The 19,176-nt window shown below is 45.3% G+C and overlaps 1 protein-coding gene across 1 annotated transcript in view; it reads left to right on the forward strand.

Annotated features, from left to right (window-relative positions):
- Positions 1-5,139: 5,139 nt before the first annotated feature.
- Positions 5,140-19,176, forward strand: part of LOC115315266 (angiopoietin-related protein 7-like) — a 101,531-nt gene continuing 87,494 nt past the window's right edge. Inside the window, exon 1 of the mRNA XM_040220360.1 lies at positions 5,140-5,320. Within this exon, the coding sequence (XP_040076294.1) occupies positions 5,143-5,320 (178 nt within the window). The 5' untranslated portion in view covers positions 5,140-5,142. The remainder of the gene's footprint in view (positions 5,321-19,176) is intronic.

Genomic DNA, 19,176 nt, shown 5'->3' on the forward strand with positions numbered 1-19,176 from the left:
CGGAAGTGCGCGTTGGACTTGAATGCTCTTCTGACTGTCGTTGTGGCCATTCGGTGGGCCATGAGCAGCAATGTTAACAGAACGTTCTATCTTCTCCTGGATTTTGGCCATACCGATGCATTTCATTTTCTGTGTTTATTTCCGAAATGTGCAAATGTGCAGTGATGTTTTGCACCGATACGATTCGTGCCGGCATCAGAGTTCTGATCAGACATGTCACCAGGGGTGACGAAAACAGAAGGTAGCGGCGGCCATGTGACGACTCCGCGCATAAACTTCAAAAAGCGCCCAACTGTAGGATTTTGGTCTTTCGGAGGAACTGTGACGTTGGCGTGAGATTAATTCGTGAGCGTGCAGACGAGCATCGGAGCATCGGCAACGACACTTGCGAAAAGAACTGTCCATCTTTAATGGAACGTGTCGGGGAAGGGGGGGGGCGGGGGGTAGAAGAATAAACCACAACCCTAGAAAGGAACATCCCTAAAAAAACTCAGAAGGAAAATGAGAATATAATCTTGGGAGCGTATTGGTTATTGGACAAAGACGGTAGAAAGAATAACAAACTTAAGACAAAGGGATAACAGACACTTCGTCTTGGTCTTGCGGTGCTGCTGAGGCGGTTGGCAGAACCCACCGAGGACGACGACGACGCGCGCAGACGGCACGAGGTCGACTCTCGATCTGTTCTAATCTTGATCAAATGAAAAATTGGGCGAAATGGGGATTCCTATCTTAAGGTAACAGTGTAAGATCAACCACACAAAACGACACACAGGAGGAAAAACACACGCGCTGACTTACAACTCTTTTTATTATTATTATTATTAATTCGGAACAAAAAATGCAAGAGAGGTTAGCCAGAAAATGCATTCCAGCTGGCTACTCCGCATGGGAAGGGGGAAGGGAAAAAAGATAGCACAAGAAGGCATACGTCATGGGTCGCTAGACAAAAGTCAAAGTTCCGTTGTAGGACATTTGAGACACAAAACAAGACTTGTACAGTAACAGGAGAGGCCACCGCACCGGAAGGCTCTAATCGCACTGTACGTTCAACACATTCAGTCTTAACATAAATCGTAGAAATAATGAACAGATTCCTTATAGAGTCTGTGCATTGAAAAAGTAAATGAATGCGTGTTCATATTTCTACCGAGGTCAGCACTTACAACTTTGAGTTCTGCTACTTCATTGTTCTCCTCATTGGGCTGACTCCCGAAGGTTTCATGACCAGCAAAGTAGCACGAATACATGAAACACTTATAAATATACTTCGGTGGCGCTATTTTTTTTTTTAACTTAAATATAATTAATGTTTAAACATTTGTGATTATTTATATTTATTCCTCATATCCTCTCCCTATAAATAGAATCGTGCGAGTTCAACTGCCATTAAAAGAAAAAGAAGCCTAGAACTAGTTTTTGTCGCGGAGGGCTTATTTGCTGTGGGTGGTAACGAGGCCCCGGTGGCCTCGACCACGGAGTGTTATCGCGTGCCTTACTCCGGTGCCCTTATTTGGTCGCGGGGGCCGCAGCCTCCACCGTTCGTCAAGTTATCGTGAAACGGAGCATAGGCTTCACGAATGAATATGACCACGTGGCTTGTTCTAGGCAAAGACTGGAAGCGTGGTGAAAAGTGCGGCGGTGATGTGCGCACCTAGAAGTTAGCGCCTATCGATTGAATCACTGTGATCGTGTCGCTATTACCCTTCGCCCACCAGGGCTCACCTGTGACAGATGGTTGTCCTGACGACCTCCCCCCATCCCCATTCTTTTTTTCTTTCTTTTTTCATCTTTTTTCGCGCGTCGAACTTAGACTATTGTTTAAAAAAGACCTAGCCGCAGGATACATTAAAATACAATGCAATACTGCATTAAACGGAGGCCATAGGCCCTTTCCAAATTCCCTGCAATCTTGTGCCTCAAATGACAGTTCGCGTTTTGCCGTATTAATGGCGGCAATCGACCTGCGGTCTTTCGTGTTTTGCCGGGCACCATATCTCTCGTTTTCGTCACAAACGAGAATGGTTTTTTTTTTTTTATTATTTTTTTTAGTTAACTTTTTATGGATCTCTAAATTTCGACTATGACAAACATATAAGCGAAAAGAACGTGGCCTCAAAACTAACACTTACGCTGTGATAATATTTTATATATCAAGGGAATTTAGCGCCTATTATCGGCCGCTAATAGATTGACTGGACCCGATTTAGAAAGAGACGCTTCCGAGACTTTTGTATTCCATTCCTGCGTCGCATCGTAGTAACGTCTCGTATGTATAGGCCCCGCTTCAACCGCTCGGAGCACATTCAAGAAGTTTGAACAACAGTTAACACAAGGCCGCCAGTAGGACGGCACATATGCCATTCCTCAGATGATGATAGTGATCAAAGTGGCCAGACTGAATATCGGAAAAAGTCTATTACGCACAGAAAGTACGCTTCGATTCTGCGCTTTTCTTTTATGCGTTTGGTCTAGCCGTTGTTAAAAAAAAAGTGAAAGCCGTTTACAAGTTCCTGTAACGCCGAATGGGAGCGCAGCTCTTGAGGAGAAGGAGTGGAGGGTATATTCCTCCTCCTCTCTCGTGATCATGCCTGCTAGTCCTCCTCCCCTCCTGCTCCCCCTCCCTCTCCTTTACCACCTCCTCGTCCTTCAAGCTCCTCCCTTCCCCTCGCCTCCGCCTCCTCGTCTCTCCTCCCCCCTCCTCCACCTTCGTACTGCTTTCCTCCTTGCCGCTCAAGCCGGAAAGGGTCGCGTAAGAGCTGTGCTCTTACGCGACCCTTTCCCCCCCGAACCATACTAGACAATGAGGGGAGGAGGAGGAGGGGGAGGAGGAGGAGGGCAGAGGCCCGGGGGGTCACGTGACCTCGAGGGGACGGGATCACATGACCTTGGGCGGGCCGTCACGTGACCGGCGGGGGGAGGGGAGTCACCCCCCGGGGTCACGTGACCTTGGCGGGGGAGGAGGGGGGAGGAGGAGGAGGGGGAGGGGCGACGCCGACGCCGACGCCAACGCCAACGCCAACGCCGACGCCGCACAGGCTGGAAACGGGTCATGTGACCCCCTCCCCCCGAGGTCACGTGACCCGCCCGGACCATACTACACAATGAGGGGAGGAGGAGAAAAAGGGGGAGGAAGAGGAGGAGGAGGGGAGGAGGAGGAGAGGGAGGGGCGCGGTTACGCCGACGCCGACGCCGACGGCGACGGCGACGCCGACGGCGACGCCAACGGCGACGCCGACGCCGCTCAGGCTGGAAACGGGCCCCTAAGAGCTGCGCTCTAAAAAATGAAAGACGTTTACAACACCCTGTAACGCCGAATTGGAGCGCAGCTCTTGAGGAGAAGGGAAGAGAACTGAGGGGAGGTATACCCCTCCTCCCTCCTTCCCTCCTCCTTCAAGCTCCTCCCCTCTCCTCCCCTCCTCCTCCTCCTCCACCTCCCCCTCCTCTTCCTCTCCCCTCCCCCTCGTCCTCTCCCTCCTTCTCCCCCTCCTCTTCCTCTCCCCCTCCCTCCTCCTCCCCCCCCGCGCGGTGCATTATGGGACATTTTCCATAATGCACCGCGCGGTTACGCCGACGGCGACGCCGCTCAAGCCGGAAACTGGCGCCTCAGAACTGCGCTCTAAAAAAAAAAACACAAGGACAACGATCACCGTGACGATGTCCATTAGTGCGGCTTGACTGGTTTCATTTGATCCTTGCGCCGGCTGCATTCGGACTTAAAGAGAAACCGTGTTCGTATTACGGTTGCCGTATGACGTACTTCGGTTAGGCAACAAAAAAAAATATAGTTAAATCACAACTACAATTAAAAAAAAAAGTATATCACCATGAAAAAAAGGTTGAACTATTGGCACGAACCCCGAGAATTCTAGCGACTTCCAATCGGCAAATTAAGTGATCTGCTATTTGCCCCATATCAGCTACATTAAGGAGTCAACGTGGCGTCCGGCACAAAAAAAAAAAAAAAAAGAAAAAAAGAGGTCTATTTTCGATTCCAGCAACCTATAGGAGATTCACTATCGGGCAAATATGGCAGTCTAAAACAGATCGTGCCGTGCCCAAGAGCCAGAGCAACGCACATCGCTGGGGCATCGTCAAGCACGCGTCAGACTCAAAATGGTTTGCCCCGCTTTTTATCCTCCACGTTTCGAACCTGCGGCGATGTGTTGGCGTCAGCGAGCTTGCAGAGGCTTGACGTTTTTTCGAGGAAGCGACGAAAGGACTGCCTTCTTTCCTTCCAAGGTGCTGATGAACGTCGATAAACGCGGAATGTCTAGTTCACGCGGTTGCGTGGGTTGCCTTCAGAGCTACCTGAGTAACCACACTCTTAAAAAAGCCCGTGCGTCTACTTTCCCGCACAACTTACTGAGGCAGCTCCTCGAATGACGATGCGGAAACATGTTTAGACCAAAAAATGCAGTCTGAGTTGTGACATTAAGCAATGCAAAACGTCACGCTTGCAATGCTTAATGTCAGAACTCAGACTGCGTTTTTTTTTTTTTTTTTTGGTCTAAACAGATGTTTCGGCATCGTCATTCGCTGAGCTGTCTCCGTAAGTTGCGGTGATTGGCTCGCCGAGTGCTGTGCGGGAAAGTAGACGCACGGGCTTTTTTTAGAGTGCAGTTGATATCACAGTTACGACACACTTACCGAGACAACTGTTCTATCGCGCAAACCACCGACACCATGTAATCATGGAAGCCATTAGAGACGAGCAGAAATCTCGAATTGACCTGTATCGGCCAGTTACGTGTTTTCCCGATAGGTGTCGTCCGTTTTTGCTGGAGTCGCGTATAGACCTTTCCAAATCTCACCTTCTGGGCTCTACCATCCTTCCCTACCGGGCTGTGGAATGCGTTTTGAGCCTGGGCAGTAGCCATCTTCCACGATATAGAAAGCCTGCTTTAAAATCACAGCGGGCGCGCACTCGGAGCGCTGCCTCGTCTACCGTAGCAAACGTTAGTGATCTGATGAAACTTTCCATGGTGTCTTAACACGACGTACATCATCAAAGGCATTCTTCAAGTAAATTTTTTGTTGTACCTTTTTAGATGACAGAAGTGTGCATTTTATTTTCCCCCTGTTACGCTCTCAAGCTATATAAGACGGAAGGAACCGGGCTAAAAGCGTTAGTTACGACTTATGAGACCCTCTGAACCGCTGACAGGAATTCTCAACATGTTCGTAGCGGTCATTTTTATACCGGTTGTAGCCGCAAACGCCTTTACAGAAAGCAGATCGAAGCGAGTTCCGGAAATAAGCGAAAGATATACGCCGGTAAAAACCTACATGATATTTGACCCCTGCAATACCAACAAACGTAAGACCACTTTTTATATCGAACCACGTAAAACGAACAGTGTGTAGTAAGCAGCTCCATGGTTAATTGGAGCGTCAGATCGGGCGTGATGTCCCCAGTAGCACCCATTATTGTGCCGATGTTGGCGTCAGATCGAAAAGACTGTGCCAGTGTCTTAGGGACTGTGAACGTTTTTCTGCAACGGCCGTATTATTCGTCGGAGTCTAGGCCATTATTTTGCTGCCTTTTTACTCCGTTCAACCTCCAGCTGACATTACAGCCAAAGCTACAAGCACAAGCTAGCCCGCGCTTCTGATTTTGAGACATGCCTTTCTAACGCGAACACTCGTTCTGCATGCAGAAGAACCTTTCAAAGCCATGTCTCGTGTTCTCATGCTTGCGGCAGTGGCTGCAGTCTGAGCTTAAGGTGCAACCCCACGCTTGGTTAGGCCGATTCTGAACCAACAGATGGCGATGGGATCGCCTTCCAGACCTGTACATCAATGCAACAAATCGCGTGTGGTGGCGCTTCATTAAAGTGTAGTATAGAGTGACTTCATGCACACGCGCGCTTTTGCTTGAGTGGTGACATCTCAGCCATTTTTCCGCCCAATCGTTTTTTTTTTAATTTTTTTTATGCGTCTTGAAGTGCGTGCAATCCGATGTAGCTCAGCTCGAGCGCTTAGCTTTTGCTTTGGCCATTTTACCGCCCAAGTCACGCACCGAGTGCGCGAGATCGTCACGCGCTGGAGCATTCAGGGCACCAATGGATGTCTTCACCCTGAGACAGACATACATGTAGGCACCCTAGTGTAGTATTTGTCTATATCCTGAAATTGACACCCCTGGTCATTTGCTTGTCTTCTCTGCGCGAGCTTTCTGTGGAACGCGCAAGGATGCGCCAGTTCTCGTGCAACTGAGCCAGTTGCCTACGCTCCGAGCTCTCGTCTCCAACAAGTGTGATCAGAACAAAACGAGCAAATGGTTCTGAGCTAATGGTGAGACACGTACACGACAAAACAACCGACGCGTGAAAACTATAAGATTTCTTGTGCGTAATTAATACACCGCGGATTTCGGAGGCCAATTCCACATATTTCGATGTGATTAAATTTACATAACGGGCCGGCCCTTTTGTCGTGCTTGTGTTTGGCTCTTTATGAATCTCCAGAAAAACGTGATGACGTGATAGACGCGGGTTTCCAGAATATTAGCTTGAGGAATTAAATACCACAAAAATTAAATCAATAAACTATTTTTTAGGGGGTCGGGTGTCTCATTTAGTTAACTTGATCTTTATTTTGACCAAACCATATAAGATTAGAAAACAAAAAAATGACAATCAGGTGTATGTATTGTTTGATAAACACAAAGTAGGACTGGTGCGGGAGTCTTGCACTTAATAAAGTAATGCCAAGGTTAAGAATTCACTGAAAGCATTGAGTGATAAGAATTAATTTTTATATCAGTACAGTAATAAATTCAGTAACTGGCCAGGCAAAGATTCTGTGTCTGTGGCTAGCTTTTGCACAGAGTTTAAGTAATGTAACAGTCTTATCTTCGTGATTTTTGCGCCTGAGCAGTGGTGTGCAAAAATTAAAATATGAAAAAGGTGGAGTGTGTCGTTGTATTAAATATGGTGTAAGTGCGCAGATCACACGCTGATTGAGACTGAAACTGCGCTACATATTTCAATAACTTTGAGCGTACCGAAGCTAAGGATGAATCGAAAATTAAAGTTTGTTACACATATACTGCTCAGGCCGTGATGTTTCAATGTTCATAATACTTCATTACCTTTAGATTTTGTCCTTATTCCTTACAACAGAAAGAAGGAAATATTATAACTCTGAGCTGATAGAAAACGTCCTCCTACTAAAGGCTATCAATCATCTCGGCGCCGATTATAAGTATTCACTGCTTGCCAAAGGTCGTGTGCTGACAACAAGTTTTTTTCCACGCGTCATTTCATACAATCCAGTTGTTATTGACACACAACATTGTTTACCCACGCAAGCGACCACATGGGTGATTTGCAATCTGTGAAATATATTGCTCCTGGGTTACCTTGGTCGCTGATGCATGTTGCACACAGAAGAGCATGAGCTAGATTGAAGATGAAAACGAAAACAACAATGATAAGCAAGTGTGTAGTGATGTGAAAACTGAAGAATTGCACATATGCAAAAGGTACGCTTTGTTCCACCAATTACTTTACCAGTAAAGTATTTCGTTTTACCGTGCGCGCGAAGGCGGAACCTACAAACGGGAGCATGAATTACTCTTCCATTGAACAAGCGCACGTGCTCGATAGAGCCGTTCAAAGCAGAGCTCGCTTTTGCAGCGTTTGGTACGCTCAGACCTGAATTCACTAAGGCGTGAAGTGCTTTCGCCAAATTTAGAAGGCAATTGTAATCAATCATATTATTGCCTTTTTCAAAAAAGAGTGAGCCCATCTGTTCTCTTCTTTTTTTTTTTTTTGTTGCGTTAACGTGTTATTTTCTTATTCATATAATATTTTCTTTCTCAAGTCCGACAACTATACTCTGTTTCATCATAAGTAATTACCGCATAATCAAAGGTAAAAAAAAAAAAAAGAAACGCGCAAACACGCGAGCTTAAGCAAAAAGCAAATTGTTGTGTGTACGTTTATACAGCCGGAAGTTAGTCTGCCTCAGAGGGCGTCTGGTGTCTCAGCTGTAGATGAGCAATTTAGCCAGTGCGGTACAATTGATAGCTTGGGGTCTTTAACGTGCACCACGCAGTAGTGATACACGACCACACGCCGGTACGACGCTCATTCAGATCCAAACGGGCAGGGGTGGGGCTCACATTAAACATGAAATGTCACGGCGCATTCAAAATTAGTCGTTTGTTATCAGACAGCAGGAGTTTTGTACCGCTACATTGTTACCCGTTGTATATTATAAATTTACCCACTGCAGTACAAGCGTTAGCTCGGGTCTTTAACGTGCATCGCGCAGTAGTGATATACGATCGCACGCCGGTAAAATGCAGATGGGCGATTGAACCCGGAGTCCCTGCAGGTTCTGTAGCGTGAGCTCCGTGCTTTGAATTGAACTCGCACTCGCGCATTTCTCCACGTGCTTTGATCTGCGGCGCGCCGACATAAGCCTGGTTCACATGCAGCGGTTTTGGCCCTAGAGCGGCGCGATTTCTGCCGTCGCGGCGCTCTGGCCAGCACTAGGGTGCCTACATGTTTCCGCTCCGCTTTAGGGTGGCGCCAACTTCTTGTTACCCTTTCCCAGATCCTCTCCCACCGCCATTTTGACCCACTTCTTATTTCGCTAAACGTACACAACGTTGAGTTTTCGTAGTTTCGACACACCGGCAACACTGTGAGGCCACTTCCGTTTCCGTTTATAAGAGGAGTCGGACGAGTCGGAGGCTCAGCGGGATGGCGGTCGTCGTGGCTGTCGCTCTCTTTATTCGGGTGTTTCATACTTTGAAGTTGCGAGCAGGAAGTATGCGTTGCGTTTAACGAAACGTGAGTCCCCTCGACAAAATAGAACGCAACAGAGCGGCATTGCACGCCGAAACCTCGCCGTCGGAACGAGAGCGGTGGGCGCTCCCTCGCCCTAACGAGGATTAGCGGAGTAGCGCGAGCGCACGACTGGCAAGTGTGACAAAATGGTCGACGAAACAGCGGAGGTTGCCATGGTAACGAGGTAGGCAACACTGGTTTGTCGGCAACAGGTATCACAAACGTTGTCGCCACCCTAAACAGCGGAGCGGCGGAAACATGTAGGCACCCTAGCCAGCACCAGCGGTTGAGCGGCACGAGCGCCGCGACGGCAGAAATCGCGCCGCTCTAGGGCCAAAATCGCTGCATGTGAAACCCGCTATACTCGGCCAATGATCCCCTACCGCACTTGGTTTATCCTACAGCCACTAAATGAAATATGCTTAAAGTATCGGGACTCTTTTTCCCGATATTGTTGTGGGCACCGCCATATTTGTGCTTAGTACAAAGCAGACATAACTACCGATCGCCATGATTCAAAAGTGTGACTTCCCCAGCATTAGTTTTATTGTTGGAAGGCTCATGTAAGCATATTGCTTTGCTTCGCTGTGAACTGTTCAAAAATTTGTAGAGGACGGAAAAGAGTTTCCTGGTGATTTCAGATACAGCTTCAAATAACTGACAACCATGAATTTCAGCACCAATATCCGGAGCTGTTATTACTGTGAAGCGTAGCTTATTTAGTGGCTCTAGTTTAGCGCGACTGCACGGGCTTAAAAAGAGAACGAACCGCATGACCTTGCGCTCTTGGCACTACTTCAGTGGCTTCACAGTCCTTAACGTAGCGTTTTCTGCGCTCTGATCTAAGGTAAAGCGAAGCAAATATTCAGATCTTAGGTTTTTACAAGCCAACCTAGCAAAAATCAATTCGCACCCCCCCCCCCCCCCTAAAAAAAATAATAAACAAAAAAAAAATAATATTGGGGGTTTATTTTGACTAAATCGAGATCTTTTGACGTGCAACTGAAATCTCAGATCGACCTCCGTCAGATTCTATGCACTTCCGTCAGTATTCAAACCCGACAAATAGGGATTCATAGGCGAGCGCGTTGGATCAAAACCACTGAGACGTTTTAATGTTCTGTTTGAGTATCGCTGCCACCCAAACGCCACAAAGGTGGTTGTGAAACAAAATATTGTCGAACCACTCTGACAAGTACAGTTCGATTGCTAAAATGATTTCTGCAATTGATCAAAACAAAACAAGAAAAAGAAAACATTCACCTGTCTTTGCATACGTGGCGGAATCCCAACTGTCAGAATCGCTTTCATGGCACCCATTTCATTTGGATCACGTTAGGCACATGTACGGACGCACAGTAGAACGCGCGCAAAAGCAGCTGTGGTGCACCCGCAGTCTCGCGCTTGTTGTTCTGACATCTCTGGCTCGCCCACTACGGGCATCCAGGCATCTGACACCCTAACACAAGGTGCTCTTTCTGTCTTTCAGTGGTGTTCCTAGCGGCACACGACGGCAAATGCACATCAAGCTATCCTTGAACACGTGTCGCCATTTGCATTTTATATTAAAAAACTGAAACTTGCCTTAACTGAATGTTGAAAGTTTCAGATCTAATAATATTCTTCATGTGTGATATGGAAGTTCTGGAAAATTTAATATTGAAGGATGCTTCGTAATTTAATGTATCGTAATTTTGATTAGTTGATATGATTTCGTTTCATAAAACCGTAAAATATTACCATTTTAAACTTCATTTTTTATTTTAAAATGTACATTATTTGTACAGTTCGTTGCTTAATTTTTTAAACTCATTATATCCAACCAAACGCTCACGTTAACTATCGTGGACGATGGGACGTTATTTATTTATTTATTTATTTGTTACCTACGTTACCTACATTTCGCCCAGGGGGCATTGTTGTGGGGGGGGGGGGGGGGGTTAACTTACATATAAACGCAATAAATACACAAATGGAAATGCAAAACATATCAATACATGGTGACATCTGCTACAAGTAATACAATACGCAATCACACAAAAAAAGAAAAACCTGAACACGGCATACACGTATCTACTATAAGCTGCTAACATCAGCACAAAGAAAAACAATACATTAGTCATTGATTAATCTCGTGTAAGTAATGACTTGAAAGAGACAATCAAAAGTTTCATTCGAAGCCGGAACCACAGCTTCCGGGAGGCTATTCCAGTGATTTATTGTGCGTGGGAAAAATGACGCTTGAAAAAACGATGTGCGGCACGCTATTTATCGTATTTTCTTCGTGTGGTCTACTCTTTGGGGAACAAAAGTAGGGGGTTTCAGGTACATGTTCCCATAGGCATAGACTTCGGGGGAAGGGGGGGGGGGGTTAAAGCCCCCCCCGGGAAATGGAAAGTCTACGCCGCTGCATCTTCCTATCAATGCCGGTACGTTCACGAATCACTTTATTCAGAAAAGAGTACCTTGATTGATAACCTCCGGCGACGTTCGAGCGAGTCCCATGATAATGACTTCTTTAATGCCGTGACACTGATATCATAATGTTAAGAGTTGATAAAAAAACGGACAGAGAGATTTTGGATGGCCTCAAGTTTATTAATTATAAGGTCTTAGTGTCGGAATCCCATACTACACCGCATATTTCAAGAGGAAACGTACGTTAGAAACGTGTAGTATTTCTTTGACGTCACGAGGTGCGTGTTCAAAGTTTCTCTTTATAAATTTAACTACACGTTTTGCTTTCATTGTTATAGATTAAACATGACTATCCCATGTTAGGTTAGATGAAAAAAGTAACACCCAAATACTTCACATCTTTCGTCAAGGTAATCTGATCCGCATCTAGATCCGCCTGTATGGTTAGACGCTTTCTGCTAAAGCTGATACAATTACACTTTACAAGATTTAGTTTCATTTTCCATTTGTTGCACCATGAGAGTATTTGATCAAGAACAGTCTGTAAAGCGGCAGCATCGTTCTGGTTATTTATATCTTTGAATAACACACAATCATCTGCATATAATCTTATTTTTGAGGTCGTTCCGTAGCCTATATCATTTAAATAGGTTAAAAACAGAAGCGGACCAAGTACGGACCTTTGGGGAACACCCGACATTACTGAAATATAGTAAGATTTTGAGCCATTCATGACTACTTTTTGGGAGCAACCGATTAGATAGTCTGCTATCCAGCCAAGGACAGAATGAGGTAGACCTAAAGTTGCGAGTTTTAAAAGCAATAAAGAGTGTGGCGCGGTATCAGAGGCCTTACTAAATTCTAACATTATACAATGAACTTACTTCCCAGAATCAAAAGAAGAAAACACATCATACGAAAATTTGACCAACTAAGTGACGCAAGAGAAGCCTGCCCTAAAGCCATGTTGAAACTGGACAAAAAATATTTGTTTGGAAGTGATGAAACATGTTCGAGTAATACCTCTTTCAGACGGGCACCTAAAAGGACCTTTACGCCAAAGGCCTTTAGGATTTTCAAATGACCTTTACGTTTTGCCGTGCCAGACAGCACAAGTAAATGTCATTTAGACGATGTTTACAACGATTGAAGTCTCGTAGCTTGGTTCAAACGCATAAATCATCTTCACGCCAGAAAAAAATATTATTTTGGCGATATAAATATGTTTTAAGTTTTTCTGAAGCAAGCAATCTATTAAAAAAAGACAGAATGACGGGTTTAGTCGAGTGATTATAACAAAGTCCACTTCAAGCCCTAGCAAAGTGTTTTTTTGGCGATTAGCGGCAACCCTGGGAGTCTCCCGCTTTAGTCCTAACTAGGGACGCTAGTCCTAACGTGCTAACGTTGCTCAGTGCTCCCGCTCCTTTCCGTGCTTCTGCTACGCTTTTGCCCTGCCTTGTTCGGTTCAGCGTCGTGCTCGCGCTTGAGGTTCATCGCACCCGTCGGAGGTCCTCCAGACGATGCTCCCAAAGTCATACCAGCACCCAGGTCGCCTCAACGAACCAATGGAAGCGCGGCGACCCCTTCCTACTCGTGGACGCTCCTCTGTCGTTCGACGTATCGCACGACGCGAGAGTGAGATACAGAAATATATATGTTCAAAAAAACATTAAATATACACCAACTCATGTTTACAAACAAACCGGAGCGCCCGGAGCGCCTCTAGCGGACGCCACCGGCGCCGCGCATGCGCGATGGGGGTGTGGGCAAGAAGCGCGCCGTCGCCCATAAACAAACCATTGAAATGCGATGTTGTCGGCGTTGGTGTGAGTCCCCGCGCCCTTTTTCGCGTTCGAATTGTTGATTCTAAGTCTTCCTGGCGATGGCTGACTACTTGAGCGGCGTCAGCGAAATTAACGAGGCTCGTTACACCGCGAAATTCCGCGTGAATACTCAGACATCCGGCGATTCATTCCGCGTGGACGCCGCAGAATATACGCTAAAGCCTGATTCACATGATGAGATTTCGCTCGCAATTTTCAGGAGCGACGTCGCTCGGACTGCAAAAGCGTGAACCGTAGCTGAGGTGGTCGACGTCGATACTGAAAATCGCAAGCTGAATCTAACCAAGTGAATCAGGCATAACAAGTCGGTGATGGCCACTGGTAACAATGATCAACATCTTCTTGTATTTACTGTTTACGTCGGGCCTGCTTACCGACCTTCAAACTTAAATCTTTTGAGGCCTGTACTTCTTATTGCAAGTACCGGGCCCACGTTCGGTCTACAGGCCGGTGTCCTCTAAAAGAGCAGACGACAAGCAGAAACGGTTGAAAGAGCAGACGACAGTTCAAACGATCAGGCGACTGTTTGAACTTGAAGACGCACTGAACGTAGTCCGCAGGTGGTCCATACAACTTGACGGTTTTCCGGCGTTCATTTTGGAACAAAACAAATAAATCTGATGTCCAGAAGTATCAAACCCAAAATGCTTCCCGCCCGAGCAATCGTGGTCCGACGGCGTCTGGTTTTCCCTTTTCACGGCACATATCCACGTTCTCGGACGAACCGAGCGCATGAAAACTGACCTTCAAACCTTTCTTGACTATTTTGGTACAGCCCCAGTCGCAGCATTTTGACGAGAAGGCAGGTTTTTTGTCTGTTTCCTTTCAAAACAACACAGGAATACACATCTCACATGGGCACTTCCGCCCACAGCCCCGGACCGGAAGTGCGTCCGACGCGCCACCACCGCGCCGTGACGTAACAGAGATGAGTTCGTGTATATACAGTACTGATATTTATATAAGTAGAGAAATAAAAGCTAGATAACTATGGTAAGAAAAATCGAGAGGAGGAAAACCGAAATACCGAAGCGGACGACGCGAGCAGGCGACGACGAGGCCTACAAGATAGCTGGGGCCGTGAGTACAGAAAACTATTAGTAGAGCGAGGTTTGTACATAATATACGTGAAACACGCTCTTTTTCAATAATAAAAATGCGAACACATTGATTTTAGATATCGGCACGATGTTTTATTTCAATTCGCTTCTCTAGTGTATACCGCTGCTGACGAGAGTATAGGCCTTTTTGCAGCCGTAAAGGAGTTGCGGGAACTCAGGTTCACGAAAAGGACCTTTACGCTAAATGCCATTTGATTTGCCGTGTGACACTGCCTAAATGACATTTACACTAAAGGTCCTTTGGCGTAAAAGTCCTTTTAGGTGCCCGTCTGACAGGGGTATAAATTATCAGTTCAAGAGTCTTGCAACACACGCTGGTTAGTGAAATAGGTCTATAGTTGGAAACCGGAGAACGGGCACCACTCTTATGCACAAGAAAAAAATTCGCGAATTTCCATTCCTGAGGCAGCTTCTTTGACGATAGAGATAGATTGAACAAGACAACCAAAAACTTGGCAATAATGGGTGCAGAAGATTTCAAAACAAAACAAAGTATATGATCTGGCTCAGTGGAAGAGTTAGTGTTTAGCTCAGAAAGAAGTTTCAAAACTCCATCATACAATGATATCTGACAGCCTCAAAATTGCAAAAAGCTGGTTCCGAAAGTATGTTTCTTGTAGATACCACATAAACTGATTGAAAATAATAATTAAAACAGTTCGTTTTGTTGCCATCATTAATGACATAACCTTGTTCAGGTATCTTTGCCATTAGATTTTACAAACTTCCACATCTCCTTTGGACTACGCCCAAACTTTTCACCTAGAGAGGAATAAAAGGGATCTTAGGCACTTCTTATTTTCAGCATGATTTCTTTCCACAGAATATCTAGCTTGTTAAACATTTCATCCGTCCTCTGGCTTAGGTACCTCCGAAAGAGGCGACATCTTCGATTCAGTAAGCGCTTGATCTGAACCACGGCTTGCTGTGTCCTTTTTTACCGGAAACTATTTTTGACGGTTTGTGACAATCAATAAGCGGTAGTAATTTTTTTTTTAAATAGATTCCAAAGACCTTCAACACTGGACGTGTCTCTGATCGCCACAAACTCCTCAAATGTATCTTCCAGATTATACGTAATCAAGCCGCAATTACCTTCATCGAAAATGTACACCCTTCGAGGAGGGGAAAGCCCGACCATCGATCGTCCAAAAGAAACTTTAGCTAGGATACCGTCATGGTCACTTATACCAGAATCGGTAAGACAGATCGTACTAAGCTGGTGGAATTAGAAAAAAGCAAGTCAAGCGTTGATGCACAGTCCCCTGCAGGACGTGTGTGGATATGAACAAACTGATAAAGACCGTTAGTGGCGATCATAGTGCTAAATTCAAAGGGAAGTGCAGAGCGGCAAGTAAGCACGGGTGAATTGTTAGTCCACTGTATATCAGGCATATTGAAATCACCGCCCAATAAAAAAAATCGTATTTCAACTCAACATTGTATCAGAAAGTGATTTCAAGGGAGAAAGGCTGCTCCCACTGAGGCTACGATAAAAGGCACCAAACGAGATATGTTCACCATTGTGAAACATGACCTTGCACCACACAGTCTCACAATCAGCATCGGTTTCTACAGGTGCGCTTGGGAAGGATTTAACAACGAGTAGGATAACGCCACCACCATGGGTGTCCCGGTCGCGTTTGTACACTTGAAATGTGGAAGGGAAACCTTCAGCATCACTGACACTATCATCCAGCCAGGATTCAATGCCAATGATATAATGTGTGCTTCTACCGAGTCGATAACTCGAGAAATATATATATATATATATATATATATATATATATATATATATATATATATATATATATATATATATATATATATATATTAGTATTAGAGAGTGCGGTCTGTTAAAAGCTGAATAAGAAATTAAGGACTCAGAATAGTTGCAGTATTGAGACATTAAATATTGTTGAAAACAGTGATTTCATTTGACATTGACTTTATGACTAGGATACATAGAAACAAAGTTATAAACCGTCAAAAAACGGACCAAAACGTCATGCACGGTAGGGTTGCACCTTAAAAATAAGCTGAAACACTTTTTTGAAAAAAAAAAAAAAATCGGTTAGAGGTGAATTTGGTCGAATTTTTATCTCTTGAATTTATACATCACGTTCGTGTTCTCAGAAGATGCAACTAGTCACCAGAAGACACAAAAACCTCCGACCAGTTGTGACGTCCTATTAGTATCTTTGTTGCGCAAGGCCAAGCGTGTGTCGCTCGTGTGGGCAGCGCGTTGCAATTGCGAGCTTACCAGGTATATTTCCCCGCACTGACACCAGTCGTGACGTCTCTCTCTGATCTTGTTTTGAAAATAGCGAGAGTGCGTGTGTATAGCTTTGGTAGGCGCTGAAAATGTGCTCGAGAGGGGAGATTCCGAGAAATCCTAGTATGAAGTCAAGCCCCGGGAACAGAGAAGGGGGGGGGGGGGGGGGGGGGGGGGGGGCTTCAGAGGTGCTTTGAAAAATGAATTCCTGCAGCCTCCGTGCACAAAATTGAGAATTGAGAAATAATCTCGACCTTCGTGATCCTGGAAGCAAAACGGAAACGATTTATGCGTGTCTCGTCATATACAGAACCGCTTCAGTTTCCCTTTACATGAAAACAGAGCAAAAGGGCAGCGACCGCCGAAGTTTCCACACCAGGGCCTCTTATCTGTGCACTTGGTGAACAAGTCATCGAAGAATTCGTCTGCCGTGAATGGCTGACGCCCCGCTTGACCATGGCGCCAGCCAATCACGGTGGCCTAATTCCTCGTCGACGTTTTGCCAAGTGTCCAGATGAGAGCCCAAATAACTACTAACATAACTAAGGACCGGGCTAAATCTTGCCCCGTCACGCAGCCGGCGCTTCAAAAAGTACGGTACCTGTAAAAAGGGCTCCCCTTGTCGCCACACAGGCCGAACGGTGCTTTATAGGGATACTGAACCGAAATGTGAAGTTTCAAAACTAACGCCCAAACGGGCTTCCCGGGCTGTTACAGCGCCCAAATACGGGAATCATATGGATAAATGGTGATCGGATTGTTGTATTTCTTTGAACGAAGTTCTCTGATCGCGCCGATCGGACGAGCCGTCGTTCCGGAAGCAAACTGTGCGAGCGAGGCATTCTGGGAGTAGCCGTGTCGGAGCTGACGCATAATCTCTTGCTCCCTTTCTCTCTCTCTCTCTCTCTCTCCCTCTCCCGATCTTCACGGGACGCTATATTAGTTTTACTAGACCAAGTTTCCCCCACCGCTAACCCACCTCAACGAAGAAACCGCCACTGCGCCTGCGTGTCGGTGGCCTTGGCTGTGGAGTTCCGGGTAGCGAAGGGGTTTACGGAGGGGGAAACACGGTCTACTAAAACTCCCTATTGTTGGATGCTAGTTGCAGCGCGTGCTCAAAGCTAGCTCCAATTGAGGAACAACGATTCTGATTGTGTCAAATGGACGTTGATCGGAACCTGAACTTGTCTGTAGGTCTCGTGACGTCAGTGACATCAATTTTCCCGCCAAATTTAGCGTGGAAACTGAATAGGTGCATTGGTCACGTGACATCGATTCTCCCGCCAAATTTAGGGGGGAACTGAATTGGGGCATAGTTCACGTGATGTTAATGTTTCTGCTAAATGTAGCGGGAAATTTGAATTGTGTGAGGGTCATGTGACGTGCATTTAGCCACAAAATTTAGAGGGGAACCTCAAGTTTTTTATAGTTCCCGTGACGTCAGTTCATGGGGCATTAATTTTCCGGCCAAACTTAGCAGGTAAACTTTTCATTTACGCTCACGCCATAGCGAAACCGGGGAGCAGGCCCCTAAAAACTGCCGCAGGAAAAAAAAAAAAAAAAAAAAATATATATATATATATATACACATATAGGTGATTTCATCTCAAATCGGGCAGGCTAAAAGTGTCTCATTTTTAATCTTCACGAAAAAAATATATGTTTTGGGGGTATTTCTCAAATGAAGGAGGGCGCAAACCGCATGTTCTCCCGATTTTTTCTTCTCGAATTACGAGCCGTAGAAGCCGCAGTGGCAGAAACTATAGTGTTTCGCCTGCCGTCGCAGGTTGCGTGTTTGACACCCTCTGCTGACGCTGTTGTTTTCTCTACACCCTTTTAAATTTCCCCCCTAATGAATTATAAAGATACCTTGATGTATTCAAATATTTTGAGAAATTTGATTCTTTTCTAAAACACATGTCAAACTCGTCACTCCGATCGCTTTTCGATCAAATTTGACAGGTCATTACTTTGTCTGTACTTAAGGTAAATTTTCTTTCTTTGGCTCTACAGAAAGCCCAAAGCAAGCCCATTATAGATATAATAATATCATTATGATCTGTCGACTAGCCGCTCCGCCACCTTCACGTAAACGTTGTAAGAAATGACAAATGTTGAAAGTTTGAGGTCGATTTTCTCAAAAACCCCATTTTTGTAAATTTTTATTTTTTAAATTCTTTTAGACATATTAGTCGACTACAAGAAAAAACAGTCTAGAAATGTAATATTTTGGTTGTATGTCCTCTGTTTGAGCCGCAATCGCGTGAAATGTGTGAACATTTGTTATTTTTCACAACGTTTACGTGAAGGTAGCGGAGCGGCTATTCGGCAGATAATAATTATATTATTATATCTATAATGGGCTTGCTTTGGGCTTTCTGTAGAGCCAAATAAAGAAAATTTACCTTAAGTACAGACAAAGTAATGACCTGTCAAATTTGACCGAAAAGCGACCGGAGTGACGAGTTTGACATGTTTTTTAGAAAACAATCAAATTCCTAAAACTATTTGAATACATCAAGGTATCTTTTAATACCTATTAAATGAGGGGGAAAAGTTAAAAGGGTGTAGAGAAAACAATAGCGCCAGCAGAGGGTGTCAAACACGCGACCTGCGACGGCAGGCAAAAACACTAGTTTCTGCCACTGCGGCTTCTACGCTTCGTAACTCGAGAACAAAAAAATTGGGGAACTTGCGGTATGCGCTGTCATTCA

This window comes from Ixodes scapularis, unplaced genomic scaffold, assembly GCF_016920785.2.
Source record: "Ixodes scapularis isolate PalLabHiFi unplaced genomic scaffold, ASM1692078v2 PGA_scaffold9__187_contigs__length_104089568, whole genome shotgun sequence".
NCBI lineage: Eukaryota > Metazoa > Arthropoda > Arachnida > Ixodida > Ixodidae > Ixodes > Ixodes scapularis.